The sequence below is a fragment of the Fusarium oxysporum genome, chromosome 3 (assembly GCF_000149955.1).
Source record: "Fusarium oxysporum f. sp. lycopersici 4287 chromosome 3, whole genome shotgun sequence".
NCBI classification, from domain to species: Eukaryota; Fungi; Ascomycota; class Sordariomycetes; order Hypocreales; family Nectriaceae; genus Fusarium; species Fusarium oxysporum.
Window position 1 is genome coordinate 1734954 of NC_030988.1, and position 21938 is coordinate 1756891.

The 21938-nt window shown below is 47.1% G+C and overlaps 11 protein-coding genes across 11 annotated transcripts; 9 read left to right on the forward strand and 2 right to left on the reverse strand.

Annotated features, from left to right (window-relative positions):
- Positions 1–456: 456 nt before the first annotated feature.
- Positions 457–1489, forward strand: FOXG_16127 (uncharacterized protein; the record flags this gene model as incomplete). The annotated part of the gene is made up of 3 exons (XM_018396209.1): positions 457–523; positions 648–1073; positions 1128–1489. The coding sequence occupies 3 exons, from the start codon at positions 457–459 to the stop codon at positions 1487–1489; spliced, it is 855 nt and encodes a 284-aa protein (XP_018256712.1).
- An 885-nt stretch (positions 1490–2374) lies between these two features.
- Positions 2375–4031, forward strand: FOXG_16128 (42 kDa endochitinase precursor; the record flags this gene model as incomplete). Its single annotated transcript, XM_018396210.1, has 4 exons — positions 2375–2502; positions 2694–2707; positions 2766–2815; positions 3069–4031. The coding sequence occupies 4 exons, from the start codon at positions 2375–2377 to the stop codon at positions 4029–4031; spliced, it is 1155 nt and encodes a 384-aa protein (XP_018256713.1).
- Positions 4032–4622: 591 nt separating this feature from the next.
- Positions 4623–6427, reverse strand: FOXG_22331 (uncharacterized protein). The gene has a single exon (XM_018402736.1). The coding sequence runs from the start codon at positions 5753–5755 to the stop codon at positions 5114–5116; it is 642 nt and encodes a 213-aa protein (XP_018256714.1). The 5' UTR covers positions 5756–6427; the 3' UTR covers positions 4623–5113.
- Positions 6428–7055: 628 nt separating this feature from the next.
- Positions 7056–7750, forward strand: FOXG_22332 (uncharacterized protein; the record flags this gene model as incomplete). The annotated part of the gene is made up of 2 exons (XM_018402737.1): positions 7056–7154; positions 7283–7750. The coding sequence occupies 2 exons, from the start codon at positions 7056–7058 to the stop codon at positions 7748–7750; spliced, it is 567 nt and encodes a 188-aa protein (XP_018256715.1).
- Positions 7751–8715: 965 nt separating this feature from the next.
- FOXG_16129 (uncharacterized protein) lies at positions 8716–10875 on the forward strand (the record flags this gene model as incomplete). Its single annotated transcript, XM_018396211.1, has 1 exon — positions 8716–10875. One exon carries the CDS (start codon positions 8716–8718, stop codon positions 10873–10875), a length of 2160 nt encoding a protein of 719 aa, XP_018256716.1.
- A 1045-nt stretch (positions 10876–11920) lies between these two features.
- FOXG_22333 (uncharacterized protein) lies at positions 11921–12707 on the forward strand (the record flags this gene model as incomplete). Its single annotated transcript, XM_018402738.1, has 1 exon — positions 11921–12707. One exon carries the CDS (start codon positions 11921–11923, stop codon positions 12368–12370), a length of 450 nt encoding a protein of 149 aa, XP_018256717.1. The 3' UTR covers positions 12371–12707.
- Positions 12708–14505: 1798 nt separating this feature from the next.
- FOXG_22334 (uncharacterized protein) lies at positions 14506–14619 on the reverse strand (the record flags this gene model as incomplete). Its single annotated transcript, XM_018402739.1, has 1 exon — positions 14506–14619. One exon carries the CDS (start codon positions 14617–14619, stop codon positions 14506–14508), a length of 114 nt encoding a protein of 37 aa, XP_018256718.1.
- Positions 14620–15592: 973 nt separating this feature from the next.
- FOXG_16130 (uncharacterized protein) lies at positions 15593–16719 on the forward strand. The gene has a single exon (XM_018396212.1). The coding sequence runs from the start codon at positions 15875–15877 to the stop codon at positions 16538–16540; it is 666 nt and encodes a 221-aa protein (XP_018256719.1). The 5' UTR covers positions 15593–15874; the 3' UTR covers positions 16541–16719.
- Positions 16720–17286: 567 nt separating this feature from the next.
- On the forward strand, positions 17287–19141 carry FOXG_22335 (uncharacterized protein). The gene has a single exon (XM_018402740.1). The coding sequence runs from the start codon at positions 18009–18011 to the stop codon at positions 18729–18731; it is 723 nt and encodes a 240-aa protein (XP_018256720.1). The 5' UTR covers positions 17287–18008; the 3' UTR covers positions 18732–19141.
- Positions 19142–19566: 425 nt separating this feature from the next.
- FOXG_16131 (uncharacterized protein) lies at positions 19567–20359 on the forward strand (the record flags this gene model as incomplete). Its single annotated transcript, XM_018396213.1, has 3 exons — positions 19567–19750; positions 19799–20113; positions 20172–20359. The coding sequence occupies 3 exons, from the start codon at positions 19567–19569 to the stop codon at positions 20357–20359; spliced, it is 687 nt and encodes a 228-aa protein (XP_018256721.1).
- Positions 20360–20784: 425 nt separating this feature from the next.
- FOXG_16132 (uncharacterized protein) lies at positions 20785–21219 on the forward strand (the record flags this gene model as incomplete). The annotated part of the gene is made up of 1 exon (XM_018396214.1): positions 20785–21219. One exon carries the CDS (start codon positions 20785–20787, stop codon positions 21217–21219), a length of 435 nt encoding a protein of 144 aa, XP_018256722.1.
- Positions 21220–21938: the final 719 nt, after the last annotated feature.

Consider the following 21938-nt stretch of genomic DNA (forward strand, 5'->3'; position numbering starts at 1 on the left):
TGAATACCGTTTACAAAGCTCAAGGACCTGGATAGGTGACCAAACACCAGTTAATGCGCTTAGTAAGCCCCTTTCTCTGCCCCTCCATGCTTGTCTTTGTTCGCATGCCGGCGTGGAACGTAATGAAGTCATTATGGCCTGGACAGATTTAGCAGCCATGTCGTATCACACTGACTCATGAAAAAGCCATATAGCGGAAAATGACCAAAAGTCTACCGCCGCAAATGGACTTTCTCACACAGATCTGTGTACATCAGTCCAACCAGACAGTCCATAATTTGCCTTTACATTTGTACCCTCCCAGTTCACCCCGAGAGTATCACCTTGTCCGTGAGGCCGCATGAAATTCCTGTACTTTTAAGTTTCCTTCGACCCTCACCATCGACGAAAAACCATCTGGCAGCTTGTTTTTTTTCTCATCTACTCATATTGAGAGAGAAAGGCTTTTCAGGAAATATGGCTGAATTGGTTTTTGAAAATGAGGACTTGACTGCCCTCAAGGGTAATGTTATCGTCGTCACAGGTACGCAAAATACTGCCCGTCTCGGCTCCCGACTCCCATCCCCAGGTGGCCATGCTCATATATGGGTTGGCTATACACGTATTAGTTACGTCGGCCTCAGTTAACATTAAAACTCTTTGAATAGGCGGTTCATCTGGCATAGGATTGGCTACCGTGGAGCTACTTCTGTCAATCGGAGCCTCGGTAGTCAACGGTGATGTCCAGGCTCCAGAAAAGGAGATGGCAGGCGCATATGAGTTCATCAAAACAGATGTAACTAAATGGGAAGAGTTACTTTCGCTGTTTAATAAGGCGAAGGAGACACATGGCCGCATCGATCATGTTTTTGCCAACGCCGGCATTGGCCCACGTGCCGATTACTTGTCTACTCAACTTGACCAAGCTGGCAATCTAATGGAACCATCGAGCCAGAATCTCGACATTAACCTCAAGGGTGTCATCAACACGTCAACTCTCGCGATTCACCATCTGCGACAACAAGCTGAGGGAGGAAGCATTGTTATCACGGGATCCGCGACCGGTCTCCAGCGTTTTCGGGCCGTTGACTACGGTAAGTTGGGGAACGGTGTTCTCAGCGCTCTTTACGCTGGCTAATACCTATTAGCTACTGGAAAACATGGAGTGCTCGGTTTTGGGCGAGGACTTGTCCCGTTGCTTAAAGCCGCTCAACTTCCGATCCGGGTCAACACCTTGGCACCCAGCTGGACGGATAGCAACGTTGTCCCATCCTTGAAGAGCTTGCTAAACAGCATAAACGTCGACGTACAACCTGCCTCTGTAGTAGCTCGTTGTGCCGTTTACCTCATGGCTGATACCACCATGAACGGACAAGTCGTCCATGTGCAGCGTGGTAAGTATGCTGAGGTTGATACGGCTGTTTTGATTCCTGCGTATAGGAAGATCAAAGGCGATAACTACCCGAGCGAGGATGAAGTCTTTGAGCGACTTGCAGCAGCGGCAGCGTAGGTTGTAGGTTATTGTACAGACGAAATGAGAATGAGTACGCAGCAGCAGAGAGAATTCTGTACAACTATAGAGCATGACAAGATACGACAAGAGAAAACTCGCGAAACCACTTGATCTTCTTTGTCCAAGGTGCAACATGTGATATAGAGCGTTGAGCAGGACAACCATACCGCACTACGTCAGAAAACGTCTATTAGCTTATCGAAGATTCACAATCGCCCCTCATGGGCCAGCCTTCACAGAGAATCTGCATTCTCTAACACAATGTTACCGAATAGAGTAATAATTAGCTGTAGTCCTCCATCCATATCCGTGCCCCGGACTGGTTGCAGACGTGACACCGATTTTCGAATCCTCTTTGTAGTCCCAGGTGACCGTTTCAGTCAGATTTCTCCAATTCCTCGGAGATTGGACCCCCTTTCTCCGGCTTGAAGACGATATACGGGTTAGGTTCCGCCTCAGCTCGGTATGCGCCTAAAAGACATGCCTCAATAAAGTCTATTTTCGTCGAAATATCCTGTAAACGTGTCTCTCCTATACATGAGATACACCAACAATGGCCATATATGGAGTACTAGGTTTCTAACTACCAAAAGTACCGACAGCCTTTGTCGCCAAGTACCACCAGCTAAAAAAGGACGAGTCCTTTTCATCCCTACTTTAGTATATCTTTTAGTGTGGAGTAAAAGAAACATTTCTTCTGCTTTTTCTATGGGATCTGTTTAATATAATCTGTTTCTGCATCCATTCATCATCGGGGTCATAAGAGGTACGGTAAGTTAAATCACATCAGTTTCTAGCTTCTACATCCGCTCATTCCATCCTAAGATCAAACAGGTATTCAACAAACATATTGCTTGCACTATGCTGGCTCATTACTTGAAAATGGCCGTCTTGGCCATTGCGATTCAGTCTATGCTTAGCGTCGCAGAACCTAACGCCTTACAACTGTATCAGAGGGAACCTTCTCAGAGCGACGTAAAATATGCCAACATGGTCTACTTTGTCAACTGGTATGGCAGCCCCAATTTCCATGCAATTGAAGCCTTGGCAAGCCTGCCGCAGCCATGACCGGATCAGATTGAACGAGACGAGATACTGATCGTAAACGTATCTTAGGGGGATATATGAGCGAGATTTCCAACCACAGGATCTCCCCGCCTCCAGCATAACACATGTGCTATACGCTTTTATGAATGTGCAGGAGGACGGCACTGTGTACGTTCGCTCGGAAGAAAATAGCAATATCGGAAGCTTCGATCCTAACGCTTCTTAGATTCACGGGCGATGCATACGCAGATTTGGAAAAACATTACGAAGGGGATTGTAAGTTTTTTCACACCTACAGCAAACTTGACTTCTACCGTCATCCACCATCTCTGGCGCTTGCGGTTTGCAAATGCATCTTGCATGGCAAACGCAGAACCCATCAATCCTCCCTAGCTATTCCAGCCCGTTTCCCAGTATAACTTGCCAAAGCTCAAACTTGGATCAACTCGTTTGCTAACAGAGGACCTATCCCCTCTCTCTAGCTTGGCTCGAAAGCGATAAAGATAATGCGTTTGGATGCGTTAAGCAGCTCTTTCTCCTGAAAAAGGCGCACCGCAACCTCAAGGTCCTGCTATCCATCGGCGGCTGGACTTGGTCTACAAATTTCGCCACTACTGCAGCTAGTGCCGCCGGTCGATCTACCTTTGCCAAGTCGGCAGTCACTCTTCTGAAAGACTGGGGCTTTGACGGTATCGATATCGACTGGGAGTACCCAGCTAGTGACGAAGATGCAGCCAATATGGTACTCCTCCTTCAGGCGGTTCGGAACGAGCTCGATGCCTACGCTTCTAAGCACGCACCAGGATATCACTTTCAGCTTACCATCGCCGCTCCAGCGGGTTCGAGTCATTATAACAAGCTACGCCTCGCAGATCTTGGCCGTATAGTCGATTACATCAATCTTATGGCTTACGACTATGCCGGATCCTGGAGCTCTGTAGCTGGTCACAGCGCTAATCTCTATGCAAACACAGATATTCCCCAGTCTACTCCATTCAATACTGATGATGCCGTCAAAGCCTACCTTGATGCCGGGGTACCTTCTCACAAACTCATCCTCGGCATGCCTGCGTATGGAAGATCCTTCATCGGTGCATCGGGTATGGGGGAACCGCACTCAGGCGTAGGCCTTCCCAACAAGGCGCTAGGTAGCTGGGAGGCTGGTGTCTGGGACTACAAAGCTTTATCCAAACAAGGTCTCGAAATAATGTACGATGGGAAGGCGCAAGCATACTACGGCAAGTATCAATCTGGCGGAGGCATCTGCTCGTACGATACTCCAGAAACTATCCAGAAAAAGGTGTCCTACTTGAAGCAGCGAGGCCTGGGAGGGGCTATGTTTTGGGAAGCATCAGGAGATGGGAGAGGACAAGAATCATTGGTGGGAACGAGCTTCAGATCTTTGGGAAATTTCGATCAAACAGAAAACTTGCTTGTTTATCCTGATTCAAGATACAAAAACATTGCTTCCGGCATGGAAGCGGGGGTATGATCTAGGGGGTAGTTGAGCGGCGGAATATATATATGGCTTAATGTGCAAAAGCTGCGACTTGATATCGAGTAATCTACATTGAGTGGGCTTCGAATGATGGAGACCCGTGCGTTTCGTTCCAATCCTGATCATCTTGCGTGGTACCTAGGGCTTGAAAGAGATTCACAACTTTCAAGCTACCGTGTTGGCTGAGCTGCAAATGGGGACAAGCTAAGGATTGTTGGCGGAATTTGGCTTTGTCGTCGGCAAATGTACCTCTTCTCAATGATTGACTCTTACATTAGGTACGAGACATTATCACTTTTGACAAGCGATCCCATCTAATTACCATGGTTTGGTAATTGGTAGAAAAATGAATGGCAGCTGCAGTACGACACATAGAATTAGCACACGTTCACCGATCTAGATGTTCGTGGATGGGGTAAGAAATAAACTTAAAGTCCGTCCAAGTGAATTTCATATGCAACCTTCAGTTTAGGGTACATACTCAATTGATAAGCGAATATAGCCTCGAGTTGATGTAGCGAAATTGGTAGGATAATTGTAGTGTATGAACTGAAGCAGAAGAATCTCATTTAATCAAGTTTTTGGGGGGAAAAGAATAATTAGAGGTATTTCATCCTACGAGCCAATCGCAGTTTCGAGGACGATAATTCAAAGTGTATGGTGAAAAGCTTTAAATAACTAGATAAGTACATAAGTTTCCTCTAATACTATCGAGAAAACTACAAAGGGGCCCAGTTCAGCACCAGGCGAAATGATGGGCATACCAGACATTTATTATTCAACCTGCAACCGGGAAGACGAGATGGTTGTACGTCCAAATGAGTCAGCCTCAAGTCAACATAGAATGTCATTTGGTGCAGCGCTGCGGCCAGCAGTACTATTAGGTAGCCATGCTGCTCTAAACCTCGCAGCTCGTCTACATGAACCAGCAATTCTCACACATCAACTTAATTTCTGGAGCCTGCTCCACACTCAAATGGACCAGTCCCCTTCGCGACGAACAGTCCGGTAGAATGACTCGTTTATAATAGCCAATACGCATGCCTACAAAGATCCTTACGTATATAGCAGTGCTCCTATGATTTGTGCTGTACCACCATCTCTAGCCACGCTAGTATCTGCTCATTGACCTTGGTAGGCGATTCCCATAGTACCCAGTGAGACGCATCCACCTCTCTGCGAGTCAGGTTTTCAAAGTATTGATCAATGCCTTCGGACATGCTTGACGGTAACACTTCGTCCCGGGTGACAGCTAGGAACAATGCCGGCATTGGGAATTTGAGGGGCTTCAGTAAGAGCCGTAACTCGTCGAGGTAGTTGTGAGCCCGTGTGCGATACCAGCGGAGTGGTCCTTCAAGTTTAGCCTGTCCTTGTAGAGAATATCTAGAGACGTAATAATCCATCTCAACGTTCGACAGCAACTGGGATTGGTTCAATTTGGGTAGATTGTGAAACAGGATGCCTTCTGCTGCATGGAAGCCAACTTCATTTTCTGGACTCTTCGCGCCAAACATTGCATTAAGAAATTGCCGGATCTTTGTTTCATCCGTTATCTCCTTATCAATCAGCGCGCCTTGGAACTGCAGCTGATACCTCAAGCTCTTCATACCCTCGCGTTGCGTGACGTCATCGAGCGAACGATAGATGCGCGAGGGCGGGATGAACGGAGTGCCGACGCTAAAAATACCCTGGACCAGGTCGGGAAACCACAGAGCCATGCGCCAAACCACCGCGCCGCCCCAGTCGTGTCCGCCGAGGATGATTTTTTTTATCTTTGGCGACAAGATTTGCCAGGTCTCTGATGTCCTCGGCGATGCTCCTCAAGGCGTACGAGCTTGGCTGACTAGGGGCGCTGGTAAGGCCGAAACCAAGCATGTCTGGCGCGATGATCTGATATCCATGAGATTGCAGACAAGGGATCTGATACCGCCAGCCGAAGGCCAAATCAGGAAATCCATGCAGAAGGACAATTGTCGCGAGGGGTTCATTATCCGGGTCGGCTTTCATGTAATGGTAAGTTTTGTGGCGGATTGTTGCTGTGTGCCATGTCACTCTAGAATCCTCGATCCCAAGCTCGTCGACCATATTTTCAAGTCGGGTATTTGAAATGGCTGGATGAATCCGTAGAGAATGGGCTACAAGGACCAGCTATAACGTTGGCATTGAATATGCTCGGGTTGTAAGCCGATGCTTTAGAAACAGCCTTGCATCAATGCTGTCACTAGCAAAGCCCTCAATTTCGTCTCTTATAAGGTTTAGATCTAATCATATGAAGAAGGAATACGAGGCACGTCACGAAAGCGAAGAGGTGAAATCGACGGAGAGATGTATTCGGCCGTATTAGGCTGGAAGGTCATCAGAGGTCGCATTCGGACTATATTGTCACCATCAAAAAGTCGGAGAATACACTTGCAAGTTATAGTATGTCATATGCTATTAATCTCAAGTAAAGAACTTATCTTGCCCGACTCAACGGCCATTTCTGTCTTGTTTTCCCTTGATAGTCTTTCCATACCTCGCCTAACGACTTGGTTTGGCCGACAGAGCACTACAGAAGTCACTAATGCTTACATTCATTTTCTTGTTTTTGTCCTCCGCTCTTTAAACCCCTGCTTCACCACACGTTGTTGAAACTGGATTCAAATTACCCAAAGTCCATATTCAACCTTGCTGTGTGTCAACAGACGTGGAACTAGTCCCCTCATCGATACTGTACAGACAGGCAGACAGGCAGACATATGCGGCAACGACTGAGATAGAGGTCTATGGCAATGGTGCTAACGATGATGAGTCTTGAGGTAGTCGGTCACCATGTTTGTTGCTATGCAGAAGAAAAGGAGAAGACGCAGATAGCCAGGCTGCTGGATACGGGCTTCCCCGGCAGAAATCCGCCAGATGGCTAATCTTGAAACTTAACGTCATGCAACTCATTTTGGATTCGACTCGCCCCAGGACAAGCTCAAAAGACTACCAACCTCTTCTGGTGCGAGCGATGTCCTGGTGCACCTATACTAAGTCATGGATCGCACGGGCTTAACGTCGATTGAGAAACAAACACTGAAAGAACACGCCGATAGGATGATGGCTCAATGGGTCGCGCTCAGGGAGAATTTGAAGGTATGTACAATTCCAGGCAATGCTGGAGTACTGTGTAGTATGGCATCCAAACTTCAGAGCAACTCACAACCGTACGCTTTTAGGAAGCCGATAGGTCGACTGTATCTAAGTTTTGCTTATATCTTCAGATCTTGGCGCTAAGTCTATATCCTGATTACAATGCAAAAGAAGCTAGAGAGCTATTGGCACGAGATGAGATATCCATGCTGCGAACATTCTTTGAGAAAGATGACGGGCCGGATCCGGAATCAGTCGATCACGCGCAAGCCGACCACATAATAGCACTTGCGCATGGCTTATTTGAAGCGTCTGGAGGCCAAGAAAGTGCCTTTTGGGATCAGTTCAACAACCAGTACTCATCTTTTAAGAATCAGAGCATATGTGGTTTCATGGTTGACGCTACGGGTATGAATTCCCTTGAAGAGGCCCATGCTGAACAGCTTTACCATGCGATATTGAAATCCAAGCTACTTCCGCCAAATGTAACCTTCAGCTTTACTATGTTTTCAGAAATTGTTCAGAATTGCCAGAATGTTATCAACCCAGAATGGCATCAGAGAGCTTTCAAGCGATCGAGCTGCGGGAAAGAGCCATGAATGTGCAGTTAAGGCTTGGTCCAAAATTCATCACCAAGCAAAGTGCGGCCGGAAATGATGTTTATGGGAAGCCAGGCCTATTATGGCATATTAGCCAATGGAAATAAAGCTAGGGAAGTAGAAGACCCCACTCTTGCAATGACCTTGAGAAGGGCTTGTAATGTGTGCATTGTATGTACATACAAATAACCCCGAGAAGCCATTCAGGAGCTATCAGCCAACATACAAATGTACTAGCGATATTACAGCACGGTGGCCTTTCTTTGCAAGACTTCCATGCACTCGTGAATGGCACTAGAACTACGATATATTGTTTCCCATGTTACAAATCCCTAGCGCACTTCGTTAAGACAGTCTTGTGTAGCTATGATGGTTGTCTCACTCAGCTTCTCCATCATCGTTGTCTGCACGTGCCTGTCCAAACTGATTCACCTATATACATATGTTGGAACTGTGCCGCACGTTGCCCTCATACTCTTCCTGCCATCGGTTCTCGTTCCAGACATATTGGTTATATGTCTGTCACGACTATTCCTGTCCCGGAAAAGGACCACCATCACTTACATAAGCCGTTTGTTAGGCTGCACTTTCTCGTATGTGGTAAACGTCTATAATTGCCTGTAATTGAATGCTTATGAACTATCAGGCTCATCCTGCTCGTCGCAACAGCTTTCCATGCAACATTCTATTACGAGACTGGCACCGAGGTTACGTGGACAAATGCACAGAGATATGTTCGCGATAAGGATGGCATCAGACTTTTGCTCAGTGGATCCAATTCCGCTATCGTCTGTGTAGTTCTCATTTTAGGTATCTCGTGGTTTTCCCAGACGTATCTGTACCAGTACGCTGGCAGGTCTCTGAGCATGCTTACGGCACCATTGTTTCGAGGTAAATATCCATGACTCCACATAGTCTCCCGCAAAAGCTAACTTATAGTTCTGAAAGCACCACAGCTCTGGAACATGTGCAAATGCAGTCGTGGTTGTCGCAGTGTCGAGGACGCGTATGACTATCAGAGCTTCATCAATTCCCAAACCGGTAACAGCCATGGAAAGGTCTATCTTGACCTACCGCCCCAGGCCAATACCGGGAGCTCGCGCAGATACCCCAAGATTCTGGCCCTGACCATATTCCTCTACTTAGCCTTGACAGCCAGTCTCCGCCCATCCTCACCATATTCTCAAATGTCGGCGAGCCTACCCATCACGATGCTGCAGATGATCGGCTCGCACAGTGACGGCCAGGCCAATCGCTATACTTTGAACAGGAATCCCTGGCCCTTTCCGCAACTTATCCATACGACAAACTGGGAAAAGCCCAAAGGGTACTTCAAAGGATGGGCACCAGGTGATAACAGCATTCTGGCCCAGTTGTATCGAGACCGTCTACCGACTTGGTTACCGGAGGCACCTCCTGCTGGTTTTTGCAAATGGCTATCGTCAAATCATTCGAACCAAGTGGATAGAGAGGTAGGGGATGGTGGTGGCACTGGTCGTATCTGCCACGAAACAAAGGTCGATGGTACGTTTTACAATCCAGTGAACGACCCACTTCGGATCACCAATCAGGATGAAGAAATCTTGGACATCCTTAGTGATTCATTTAGGAATGGGACAGTCAAGATCAAGCACATTGCTCTCATCATGCTCGAAAGCACTAGAGAGGAGCTCTTTCCCCTACAACAGGGGTCAGACATTCACAACATCATCCTGGATTCTTATAAGGGACGAAAAGACGGAGATGGTGTCAATGCGCTTTTATCCCAACTAACTCCAGTGGCGGAGAAGATCACTGGAAAAGCGGGCTGCTGGAAAAGAACAAATGGTTCGGATCTCGCCAAGGTACCAATACCAGAGTGGAATGACACAACGCAGGATGGTTACGGTGGCATCAACGTCATAGGTGGTTTCACTGCCGCTTCTCTTTCGTTCAAGAGCTTGGCTGCGACTCACTGTGGAGTCTGGCCTATGCCTGTCGACAGCTTTCAAGAATCTGAAGCGCAGAGTTACCAACCTTGCATCTCACAAATCCTACATCTCTTCAATCAGAATAAGGGGGCTAAGACGGCTTCGAACGACTTCCTGGAGCAGAAATGGCTCACAGCCTTCTTTCAATCTATAACAGACAAGTATGATCGCCAGGACATATTCAACAATGAGATGGGTTTCGAAGAGATCGTAGCTAAGGATGTCTTGGAACAACGGGCTAAGACACGGTCCGATTTGGAAGTAATCAACTATTTTGGATACCCTGAAACAACTTTAAAGACACACGTACGAGAGCTGATTGAGAAAGTGCAACGGGAGAAGAAGAGAATGTTCTTTTCCCATTTCACTAGCACAACCCATCACCCTTGGGGACTACCTCGTGATTCCAAAAAGATCGAGTATGTGAATACACAAGGAAAGATGGGATGGCATAGAGACTTCAACAGCTACTTGAATACTGTGAGGTTCCAGGATGCATGGCTCGGTGAGCTTCTGCAGTTATTCGAACAACACGGTATTGCCAACGAAACTCTCGTGGTCCTTGTCGGAGACCATGGGCAGGCATTCAAAGAGGATATCACCACCAGGACCGGAACCTACAAGAATGGCCATGTCAGCAACTTTCGTGTGCCCATCACGTTCAGGCATCCTCATATCCCTCGCGTGCAGTACGAAGCGAATACAACTTCAATCTCCATTCTTCCCACGATCTTGGACTTGCTCATTAACACCGGCTCGCTTAACCGTAAGGACATGACCATAGCATCTGATCTCCTTCACGATTATGAAGGACAATCGCTCATCCGGCCATATAAGAGCTCTCGGAACGGCCGTCGTGCATGGAACTTTGGCGTCATCAACAGCGGGGCGAGTATGCTCTCAGTGACGTCCGCAGATGCGCCCTGGAGGCTTGTCATACCTCTTGACGGTGCATCTCAGTGGAGATTCACCGACTTGAAGAACGACCCGCTCGAGCTTGAGCCTCTTGAGAAATGGTCAATGGAACAATTAGTTGGTGATGTGAGGAATCTCTATGGCGAGGAAGCGTCGCAATGGGTTGTACAAGCTGATGCTGTGGCTCAGTGGTGGGCTTGGGAACGTAAAAGGCTCTGGGGATACAAGTCTACGAAATAGACCAGAGCAACCAGTCCACGGTGGCTCTTCGAAGTTAATGCTTGTAGCGCAGTGGATTTTTTATTATCAAGCACAAAATGTTGCATTTGACGTGGCCGTCGATGCTACGAGGAACTGTTCAAGACATTCTGTTGTTGCATACATTTGTAGTGTTACAGATGGGTATATTGTGGTTACCCGGCCACATCTAAACCATAGTTAAAACGCCACTCGGCGATCCTAAAGCTTTCTTCAGGCAAGGGCCAAGCACCAAGAGAGTCAAGTAAGATGGAAAGCATCCGGATACGTTTTGAGAGTTTGACTGCACACTTGAGAGAAGGAGAGCATTGCAAGGACGAGTAGTCAGCAGTTTTTATTACATTACTGGGCCTGGGGGAATTGAAGAGATGGCATGACAAGGTATTGACATCCACACAGCCGGCTCAGAGGCGTGTTACGTTAAAGATCGCTAGTTGTACGTTTAAAATTAGGAGAGTAAAAGGGATTTAAAGTCCTCGTTGGATGATGAATGTACGGAGTACTGAAGCATTAAATCGATGCTACTGTGGCTTGTTGTGGCTGAGATGATTCCGTATTGGGATCGGCTAGACTGAGGGAAGTATTTCTCTTGTTGTAGGTTAAAACCTCAGTTCTCAATAAGCTCTCTTTTTTTCTAGCCTTCCTTCTTCTTTTTCTTCTTCGATGAGTTCTGCCCCACAAGTACTCCGGCAGTAGAACGTTTTGGACGGACCATTTGTATGAAAGGGATAGACTGAAATAGCTATGTTATAGAGCACCTACAAATAATGCCTAGGGTACGTAGCTTACAAGGTCCCATTCCGGACGCAAAGCAGGGGCTTGTTGCGTACCATGCGAATTTGTTCAGAGAAGTCTAACCGGCCCAAAGATTCCACCTAGCAAGCTGGTAGTTAACCTGTTTTATTACGATCTCTGCCTGTCATGTCTTGTCTAGATTATTTTCACTGAGTTATGCCATATTTCTGTCTAAACCCTTTCCCCGTGGCCTTGTCCCCGCTATAGCTGGAAACAACTTCCAAGAAACGAAATGGCACTTCTTACCTTACCGCCAGAACTTTACTTCATAATTGCTACTTTCCTCGAGCCAAAAGAACTTGCCACTTTGCTTCGTACTAGCAAGCAAATCTACCCCATCATTGACGACATCTTATATTACCGCGATACGAAAAGCGACAGCCCAGCTGCCCTACTCTGGGCTATAAAGAAAGGAAGGTTAAATACGGTCAGGAAAGCCATCGGCGCTCACAAATGGCAATGTATTGCCCATGACATAGAGTGCGAATGCACAATCCGATCGACATTAAACGAAGCCCTTTGCCTAGCATCATCTGGAGGGCATATACATATCGTTCAGTTTCTTCTCGTCGAAGGCGCCGATGCTGGTGCACAAAGAGGAGGGCGCGCAACAGCCCTACATCTAGCATCATTACATCGTCATGAAAAGATTATCCAGATCCTACGCGCTGCTACTAGTTGAAATATAGTGACTAACTTGAAGCCTTTCCTGAGTTCTAACGTCGTCTAGTTGGAAACTTTTGCCAGTCTGTCGACGATTTTTTGTGAGGGCGACTGCTGCTTCAACATTTTGCAGTGAGGTCAAATAGCTGTTGGTCAAGCGGGATACTCCACTTATTCGAGAAGACCTAGTCTGAGCAAGCTCGCCGCTGGAAAAGTCTCATACGTTCCGATATATCCTAAACCAATAGGATCAAAGCAAGGACACCAGGAATAGATTGACTTCAGGCTCTCGGAAGGATATTCGTCATAGCAAGTCTTACAGAAGATATGTTTTTGGCAACGTCTCCAGATGATATCGGCAACCTCAAGGATTGCCTCTGCACAGGAGGAGCATAGTTGTGCTGAGGAGGGTAACGTTCTCATGTAGTCAGATACCGCAACGCACTGAAATAATATTTCTGGAGTTGAGGTCTCGTTGCCCTTTTGCAAATCTGCAATCATCAAGGCTATTGTATTATATTCTTGCTTGGAACTTTCCTTGAACCGTAGGAATGCCTCTAGGCTATACTCCTCAGGCTAGGTAATCGAGGCCCAGAAAAGACATGCTTTGGGGTGCTTTCTGTAAATCTAGTCACGAGATTCAAAGTAGGTTGTTAGTACTTTCTTTTGTCGTATGTTTCATGCAATATGGCCCTCGTCTTCCGCCTTTGACGGAGGGCATGGGTTACATGTCCACTCGAACAGTGACCAATCTTCTGAATGCCTACTCATGGCGCGACAACGTAAGTTGACGGCTCTTGGCCTGCTATGATTTCAAGATATCGATAGGGAGTTAAGCCAAACTCTATGTCCTTGAAAATAGTATGCGGGCCCAGAAGAGTCCAAAAGGGAAGAACATATTCCATTACATGGGGTTTCTCGCTACACCTCCTCTCGCGCAGCTGCGTCGTTAAGTAGACATTGACCATAGGCCTGGACTTGTGGCCATATGGTGCTAACATGCCTAGACTTGCTTGGGACGTTATTGGTTTGAGCAGAATTCAACAAGCTGCCAGCTTTTGACCTGTTTCTAAGAACTATTCTCTACCGCCCGGAGGAAGAGAATGCCTGACTGAGAACTGCTTTGGCCTGTTTTTACTGTATGAGGTTTTTATTCTTATGTTTGGTCTTGTACATCGTAAAAACTACAGTGGCCACCGCTGTGGCCTGTGCTCCTACCCTCACTAATCACTTTACTTAGGGTATATGGCATGGTATGGTATGGACACCAGGGTTCGCTACTATTACTGACCGTTCTCAGACTAAGAGCCTAATATGACGTTTGAAAGTATATATACATCAAGTGGTTGGCAAATTGACCATCCCACAGGTCGATCATGGCTAAGCCTCAAGGCCACTCAGCACACCATCCCATAAAGAGCAGTAGCTCTAGTGCGCCCGAAGGCTCTTTATCCAAAGGCGCAAAAGTTGCGATCATTATTGCTGCAGTGCTTGTTGGTCTGCTGATAATCACATTTTGTTATTATGCGATACAAGGTTAGTTATTCGTTCACTAAAGAGAATCTTATTATTCCGATATACATGAAACTTACTGGAATTTTGTGTAGAACGACGTCGCGCACGGAATGAACAAGATATCTTCGGTTGGAACAGAGTAACGCGTAAGACATTGAGTGCTGCCGTTCACCTCTGGATCTTTCTCCCGGTCAGCCGCGTGCTGAAACGACGTAGTGTGCTCCAGGTTGATCATGAAGATAAGTTAGCCGCTAGAACGGTGAACCATTGCCAGTTAGGGACTTAATGAGGAGGATTCTGAAGATAGTGCCAAAAATTCTCTTGCCTAGATTAATCAAGCAGCTTTAGACACCTAAAATAGGCCCGTGACCCCTGAGATCGCAAGTAGCTACAACCCAAAACCGTGCGTCTTTGGTAACAGATGTAACGAAGGTCAACTCTCTGAATTCTTTCTGATGGCAGTTATGAAGGCTCATTAGCCTCAAGAATGGCCAATTTGACTGTCTGAGTCCTAGAGAGATCCTGACCCTGTACAAATATACCGGTATCCTAACACAATTCAATTTACACACTTCCAGGCCGTTAGGCCCTTCGGGGATGGAGAATCGGGTCTTGGAAGATCAACCCAATAGAGATTAGCTACACCTCAGCTGCGCCGAGGGGGTCAAAGCTGCCCTTTGCGGGTTGCGAGCGCACTGCTTCCTGCGAGCAGCTGCACCAAAGGACGCCATTGGCCTCACGGCTGATCATCATGATCCACGCGGGCGGAGGCAATGTTGCTAAGAACAACATAGGAGCTTGATAAGTATAAAAACTCGCTTGAGCTCAATGGTAATGAATGAAGACCAACGAGTGCATCATCATCCTTGACGTACGCTGCTACCTATTTCCAAAATTCAATTCCAGCCCGAAAAAATCTTTTGCAACGTGACATCGGAGAGCCACACCAACGAGCTACGCCGCCCCCATCCCTTGTCGGATTGAGGTATTTGGACCTTCCTGGATGTGATGAACGGAAATAGGGTCCCCTAGTTATTCTGTAGCTTTCTCGAGCGCCGAGATAGCGACGGTCTAAAACCGGATGGATTTCCCCAAATCTTGCGTCTGAAGTGCTTCTTGACTCAAGGCAGAATGGGTCCTTTGTGGCTAGACGAAAGAGTCAGAACCAGGCCCTTTTGACTTATTCGTGTTTGGTATTCAATGTATGACCTCGATACGTAATAATTTGGAAAATGAATCACGTCGTCGCATCATTGAATTCTGGAGTAACACCAATGTAAGCACCTGGCTCTTTGATTTTATATGCTTGCAACAGCTGCTTAGGGGGCTGGAAGGTCCCAGTGTTAGTAAGGGGCATTATGGGTAGTTGACTATTAGAGATGCCTGGGAATGCCCCATAAGTACTTAGAACATTATTGACCGAGCTCCGAGGCTGCTTACGGTTTAGCCGGTCATCATGGTACGTAGCAGACATATCATTCCATTGAAAAGGCAACGTCCTGCAGAACCAATTCAATTGCAGAGACAGATATGAACCCATGATTCTTGCTTTTGTTGCTCTGTTGTAATCATAAAGACATTGCTACAAGGGTCTGACCATGCCAGAACTGTGCGCCTGTCTCACAGTAACCAGGGACTGCAGACTAGTATTCCCCACTTGGCGTAATTTTGTCACGCCAATGATTACCTCAGGAATCAATTTCGAGGCGCAAAGCGCCTGCCGGATTTTCAAGTGGCCGAGCAGCGTCCCCTGGAACAAGCGTCGGAATTGTTTGCAGCAACCAATAAATTCTCATATCTTCCCATGCTTTGATTCACCACTTGCCCCCTCAAACACTCGCACCTTGTTACGGCGTCTGAGCCTTTCGCCACGACGCGATCGGGTGTGACGCGAAGCCCACTGAACAACAAGTAATTGCTGAATTGCAGCATAGAACATCACGAACCAGGCTCAACAAACAACCCAGGCCAGCTGGAGACTTCAACTAAGCCAAGTCTCTCAACCACGATGGCAATTACCAGAAGCTCTGGGAACCCCTCATCTAGATCGTCTTTGACGAAGGTCGAGCTTTACCATACTCACAATGGCCCGTCCGCCAATTCGTTCAGTTCCATCTCCACCGAGCTGAGACAACAGCAACAATGTTATCCCAAGGGACGCAGAAGATCCGAACGAATAGTAGCCCTCACATCCGCAAGAGCCAGACCTACTCGATCGTCTGGGAAGCTACCGGCCATACCGACAAACTCTGTTGTTGATCCGAGCCAAGCCAAATCACGTCGCGTCCAAAAATCCGATCTTTCCCAGCGCCACAAGCCATCATGCAAGCCCAGCTCTAAATACCGGACCCAACACTACACGATGGTTCTCAATAGCTTGAACATAGTACTCATACGATATGCCAACATAATTCTTGACAAATGGGAGATTTTGGATGTCCTCGGTAGACATTCGTCGTACGAAAGTCAGCACAGAGCTGATCTTGCGACCGCAGCCACTCAGACTTTCAACTATTTTACTAAGCATTTTGGAAACATGGTGGCAAATGATAGGCCAAAGCTCTACGAACACGCAATTATCCAGCGGCTAAATGAGATTGTACTTAGTAGAACAGGAGGGAAGGAGGTTACTGGGATGCGCGCTGGTATGATGGTTCGCTACGCTGAGTACTGAATCACGTAGTCTGATGAATTTATGTATTAAATGCGATCCGTGTATTGTCGGATAACCAGTTGGCAGTGGTCCATTGCCCATTTTGCCTCCCGAGGGCCATCTCTTACCGCCACAAGACTAGAGCCAGCCTTGAGTTCTGTCTGTGCCGAGCCCAGAAACTTTTGCCTTCTGTAATACCGGGAACATCTATTTGACGTAGCTTATAAGTTAAGTTTAAGAGCGTTCCTTTGACAGCGGTTGAACACTCGAACCAGAGGTCGGGTATCCGCCAAGTTTTCTTTTCCAACCACGAAAAGAAAATAAAGCAGCGGGCGGAAGACACAAAAGCATACAGTGAGCGGAAAAGTTGACGTAGGAGACAGCACTAAGAAGAGGATGTCCAAAAGTCCACCTCCACATGTACACCTAAAGTAGTGCGGGTATTCACCAAGTAGAACGCTGGATGGGCTGCCACACTTATTACAGACTGACACTTATTCTCCCCACTAGATATTCGATGCCACATGGGCTCTGCGGCTAAGGCAAATACATTAAGGTGAGGAACTTAAAAATTCTTCATGTTGCCGGCGCAGGGCGGGAATGTTACAGAGCTTTCGAGCAGAAATGATTTGAAAATCATAGTGCTAGGTAAACCAGCGGCCGTTAATAGGCCATAGTCATGAGTCCCTAACAGTTCTCCTCTCACCACCTGCTTGTATAAGTATACGTGCATTCCGCTCTAAATCGATGAACATAGCAACCCAAGTCGGTCATACATTGATCGTGCCCCGTCTCGTGTTCCAGTTCAAATTTTTAGCCGTTGTTACTCTGCTATGCGTATCATCTTCCTATTAGTTGTTCTGCTAAAAACGTCGTTGGTAACTGCATCCAGCACTGTTCCATCCCCACATAGACGTTTTTTCACGCCAGAAGGGTTCATCAAGGTTGACCCAGGAGGACTCGAGGACGTTGAAGTCACCACCGACAATCTGCTCTCTGAAACGCTCTCCACGACTACGCGTCTTTTTCTAACAGGTCGTGGCTTAGACGCGGGTCCTTTACCGATAAAACTGGTTAATAATTTCAATAAAAGCAGTGTAAAAGCCTATATAACCGGTTTGGACGCCGGCGGCAAGGTATTTTTCGCTCTCGACAATGGCAAGCTTATTTATCCTGACGCTAGAGGGTCTCGCCTACCTGTCAAAGTCACAAATGATGTCGCCATATCCCTACCTTCGAAGGGTGAATCGCTGAGTATTACACTCCCTTCCTTTATTCGTTCTGGCCGCATCTACTTTTCGAATCGAATGGTGATCTGCAATTTTTCGTCGTCGATATAGGTGATGGTAACAGCTTAGTTCAGCCTTCAGTCACAAACCTCCGAGATCCCAACGCAAACGTGAGCTGGGGTTTCGTAGAATTTACTTGCATCAGAAATCTTCTCTACGCCAACATAAGCTATGTGGATTTTGTGGGTCTAGTTCTTGGTATGACGCTTGTTGCAAAAGATGGGAGTACCCAAACCACAGCAGGACTCGAAGCAGATGCTGTTATCAAGATCTGTGACGATCTAATTAAACAGAGAAAGCTAGACAATCATAAGTGGACCTCGCTATGTATTGCAGACACGGCTGGAAGGCCGATCCGAGTGTTATCTCCCGGTAATCAGTATGATGTCAATCCCGGAATATTTGGAAGTTATTGGAAGCACTATGTTGACCATGTTTGGGAGAGATACACCACTCGGGATCTCGTAATAGACACGCAATCTACAGCGGGCATGATCAAATGCAGGGTTGTACGTCACAAACTGAAATGTGACGGACACGAGCGCGGACTCCCTAAACCTGACGATAAAGACATTTGGGGCTGCAACAGTGGACCTTTTGCTATCTCAGAGAACGATAGTCTAAGTCATACTACTATTGTTCCACGTTTGTGTGCTGGTCTTGTACGATCTACTTTGTTACTCGATAGCGGGTTTATGGAGCCGAGCTTGGGTCAAACATCCTACTACACGGTAAATCCTACTAATCACTATAGCAGGATAGTCCATTCATATGAGATTGATGGCAGAGGTTACGCATTCCCTTACGATGATGTTAATCCTAACAATAACGAGGACGCATCTGGCGTGGTGAGTTCTGACAACATCCATCTACTGACCATTCATGCTGGCGGACCGCTTTCAAACTACTCGTCACATCAATAAATGAGTCTTTGGCATTTGTCGCTTGGTTCTGAAATATATTCCTGTTAGTTCATTTATAGCAGTTAGACTTACATGAGTATAAAACATTCAAAAATAAACTTGTTTAGGGGGGCTGAGATTTGCAATTAGAGATCTTTGATTGGATGGAGAGGATGTGATATGGAATTTTTATGACACTGGCAGTCCTTTGGGTTGTCTTGCTGGCGCGTGCACATCCGTGGTGGGGGCTACGCGTTAGTTTACAATAGCAGGTACTTAGGCTTACAGCGAACCAAGCTGGCATTTGATAGTAGATTTTCATCTGTGACTATCTAGTGTAGGTTAGTGTCCCGGCGCGATCTGGATTTCTGCCTCGATATTAGGCGGCCACATGAGGTTCATGTAATATATCAATTAATTCAACTTGCGAGACGCATGATTGTTTGGTTGGTGGTGCTGGATTGATTGAGTTGGTATATCATGAGCGTTGCCATGAGGCACGTATTCATGAGTGGGTGTTGTGTTGATTGAAAGCTAAGTAATTAAGATTTTTCAAATTGAGCTAACGTGATTGACACCAACCTTCCTCCTTGTGGGTCGGATAAATCCTGATCCGTCAACCCGGATAGCCGCCAAATTTGGCTTATCCATTGAGGTGGGTCTCGGGTGGATACCGAAATTACGAAACTGAAGCAGGCGGCTGCCTCAGTATCACTGCCTCGCTCTAGTAACTTCTGACCTGTACCGTCTCCATTACCTTACCTACTGGGCATTTAGCAAAAGAAAAAGAAAAAAAAGAGAGAGACTTCTTATCAAAGCCATCAACAACTCGACATCAAAGATATCACAACTCATAATGTCAGATCCTCTCAGCGTCACCGCCATCCTCGATGGCATGGCAGACGCTCTCCCTGCACATCCCCCCAGTGATGACTCATCGGATCTCGCATCGCCCTATGAAGTCATCGCTCTCCTTATCTATGCCTACTTGGTCGCCCTTGGCTTCAAGCTTCAAGGCTTCGACAAGGACAAGAAACTGCGTAAGTATCCCTTCCATGCCCATCATGTCTTAGCTGACACCAAAGCAGCAGCTGAATGCGAATCGCTGGCTCCTCGCCTACCGCCACAATGGAACTCAGGCTTCGGTTCTTGCAGCATTTTATACTCGCATAAACAGTCGGCCATGGCTTTCAGCATCCGTGTCAATCCCATAGGTCAAAGGATCGAGATTCAGGGACAAGCGGTTGGAGATAACAACATTTGTCGTTTTGAGCGACCTATTGGCGAAGTCGTGAAATCTGAGAAACTCCTTGTTCATTTTACGATCAAGGACCATGAGGAAAATCGAAGTAATATTGCTGAAAAGCTTCAGGGTGTCTTTACCTCTAAGCAAGCCATCGCTGGCATGTTTCCCCTTCTCCATGCTTTCTTCTAATACCTTATGCTAATCACCCTTGACAGATATGCTTCATGATCTTAAAGTCAACATTATCCAGAAATTAATTCCCAACCTTCAAAGCGAAGGCAGTGTCGAGACCGTTGAAGAAGCCAATGCACGCTTCGGGCACCGCGCCCAAGAAGTCGCTGGGCCCAAACCAGCCTTTCCGTCGTTATCCCATGCCAAACCTCGATTTGCTTCCGCCTCCTGAGATTCCGCCTCCCGAGATGGCCCGTCCTCGACCTCAACCAGTGGGAGACTTTACCCCTCCAGGCTTTGAGGATGAGTACGAAGTGAACCGGCCTCCACGAAGCGGCCTTCAAATGCCTGGTAGATCGCCTTACAATATCGGCCACGATGATTTGAATCCGCCCGGTCTGGGCACCCATGATCCTCTTCGCGGTTCGTTCACCGGTGGAGTGTTACCTCGACCCGGCGGTGGCTCGGGTATGCATCCCACCTTTGATGACCCATTGTTTGGAGGTCAAGGAGGCGATGGATCATCCGGCTTCGACCCTCAGGCACCACCTGGAGCGCGATGGGATCTTACTGGCCCTGGCGGCGGAAGAGGAAACAATCCATTTGGCGGAGACATCATTTAAGTGTAGTGGTATATCCCTCAGCGAGCTTCCTGATATGAACAAGAAGGAGGTGCACATCGAGTTTACTGAGCCACAGATACTGGTCATCCTTGGAAAGTCCGAGCGAAGCTATACCTCAGGGAACCATTCTGCAGGTCTTATTGAAGGCCCATCGATGCATGGAGCTATTAAAGATGATGGCGATGACCACAACAAATCGCAGCCTCAACGGCCAGAAAAGAGCGACAAACATGACGATAAGACGAAGTATTGGTTTGCTGAGCGCAGCGTCCGCGAGTTCTCCCGCACCTTTAGCTTCCTGTCCTATGTGGACCAGGATAGTGTCAGCGTTAGCTTTCAGGCCAGGTTCCTGAGTATCATTGTTCCTAAGATCAGAAGCATGAGTCCCGTTGCGTCCATGTTGACTGCACGAATGTACGACGGCAATAAATACGGCGTCGTGGTTGAGCCTTCACCGATTGCATCTTAAGCTATCATTCTCACCTTTCTTGGAGGTTTCTTTTGGATATTTGCGACATGATTCAGTCCCCATTTTCCATGATTTACTTAAAATGCATGCTCTCTGCAACTTTCATAGTAAAATCTACAAGATAGTCTTGTTCAAAACCGGCTCCAGTCCTTTCAAGAATGTCTTGTGCGATCCTTCGACTGATTGAGTGCTTTTTACTGTCCGAGTAGTGCTGTGGTGATCTTGCCAGATGATGATGTTGTGGTTGTAGAATTGTAAGGAAGTTGTGAAACGCTTGGCAAAGTTAGCCGGGGCTGATCATGCTATATGCGTAGCATAGTAATAAGACTACCGTATGTTGTTGTCTCACGAGTTACCTCGCTGCAAGGCCTGCCCCTTGAGGCGCCTTTCGACCGTCAGAGTCTCTATAACCACACGCCCACGGAAGGTTTATACGCCTGCGTTTACTGCGTACTGCGTTTGTGGCTAACTATAAGGTAGGGATGAAGATGCGCCTTGCCGACCAACAACGCCGTCAGGCTCAACAGCTGACCAATCCGCCGTATCCACCACGCTATATTGACTAAACGAGATGTTGCTATAAGCTACAGGGAAAGGGGAGGTTTGATAGACGGTATATAGTTAGATTGGGTCTCTCAGGAAGCGTGAGAGGGAACAAACTCCCTTACTGCAGGTTTGGAGCGGCTTAACAGCTGGTTACCTGCCACAAGAGAAGGGGG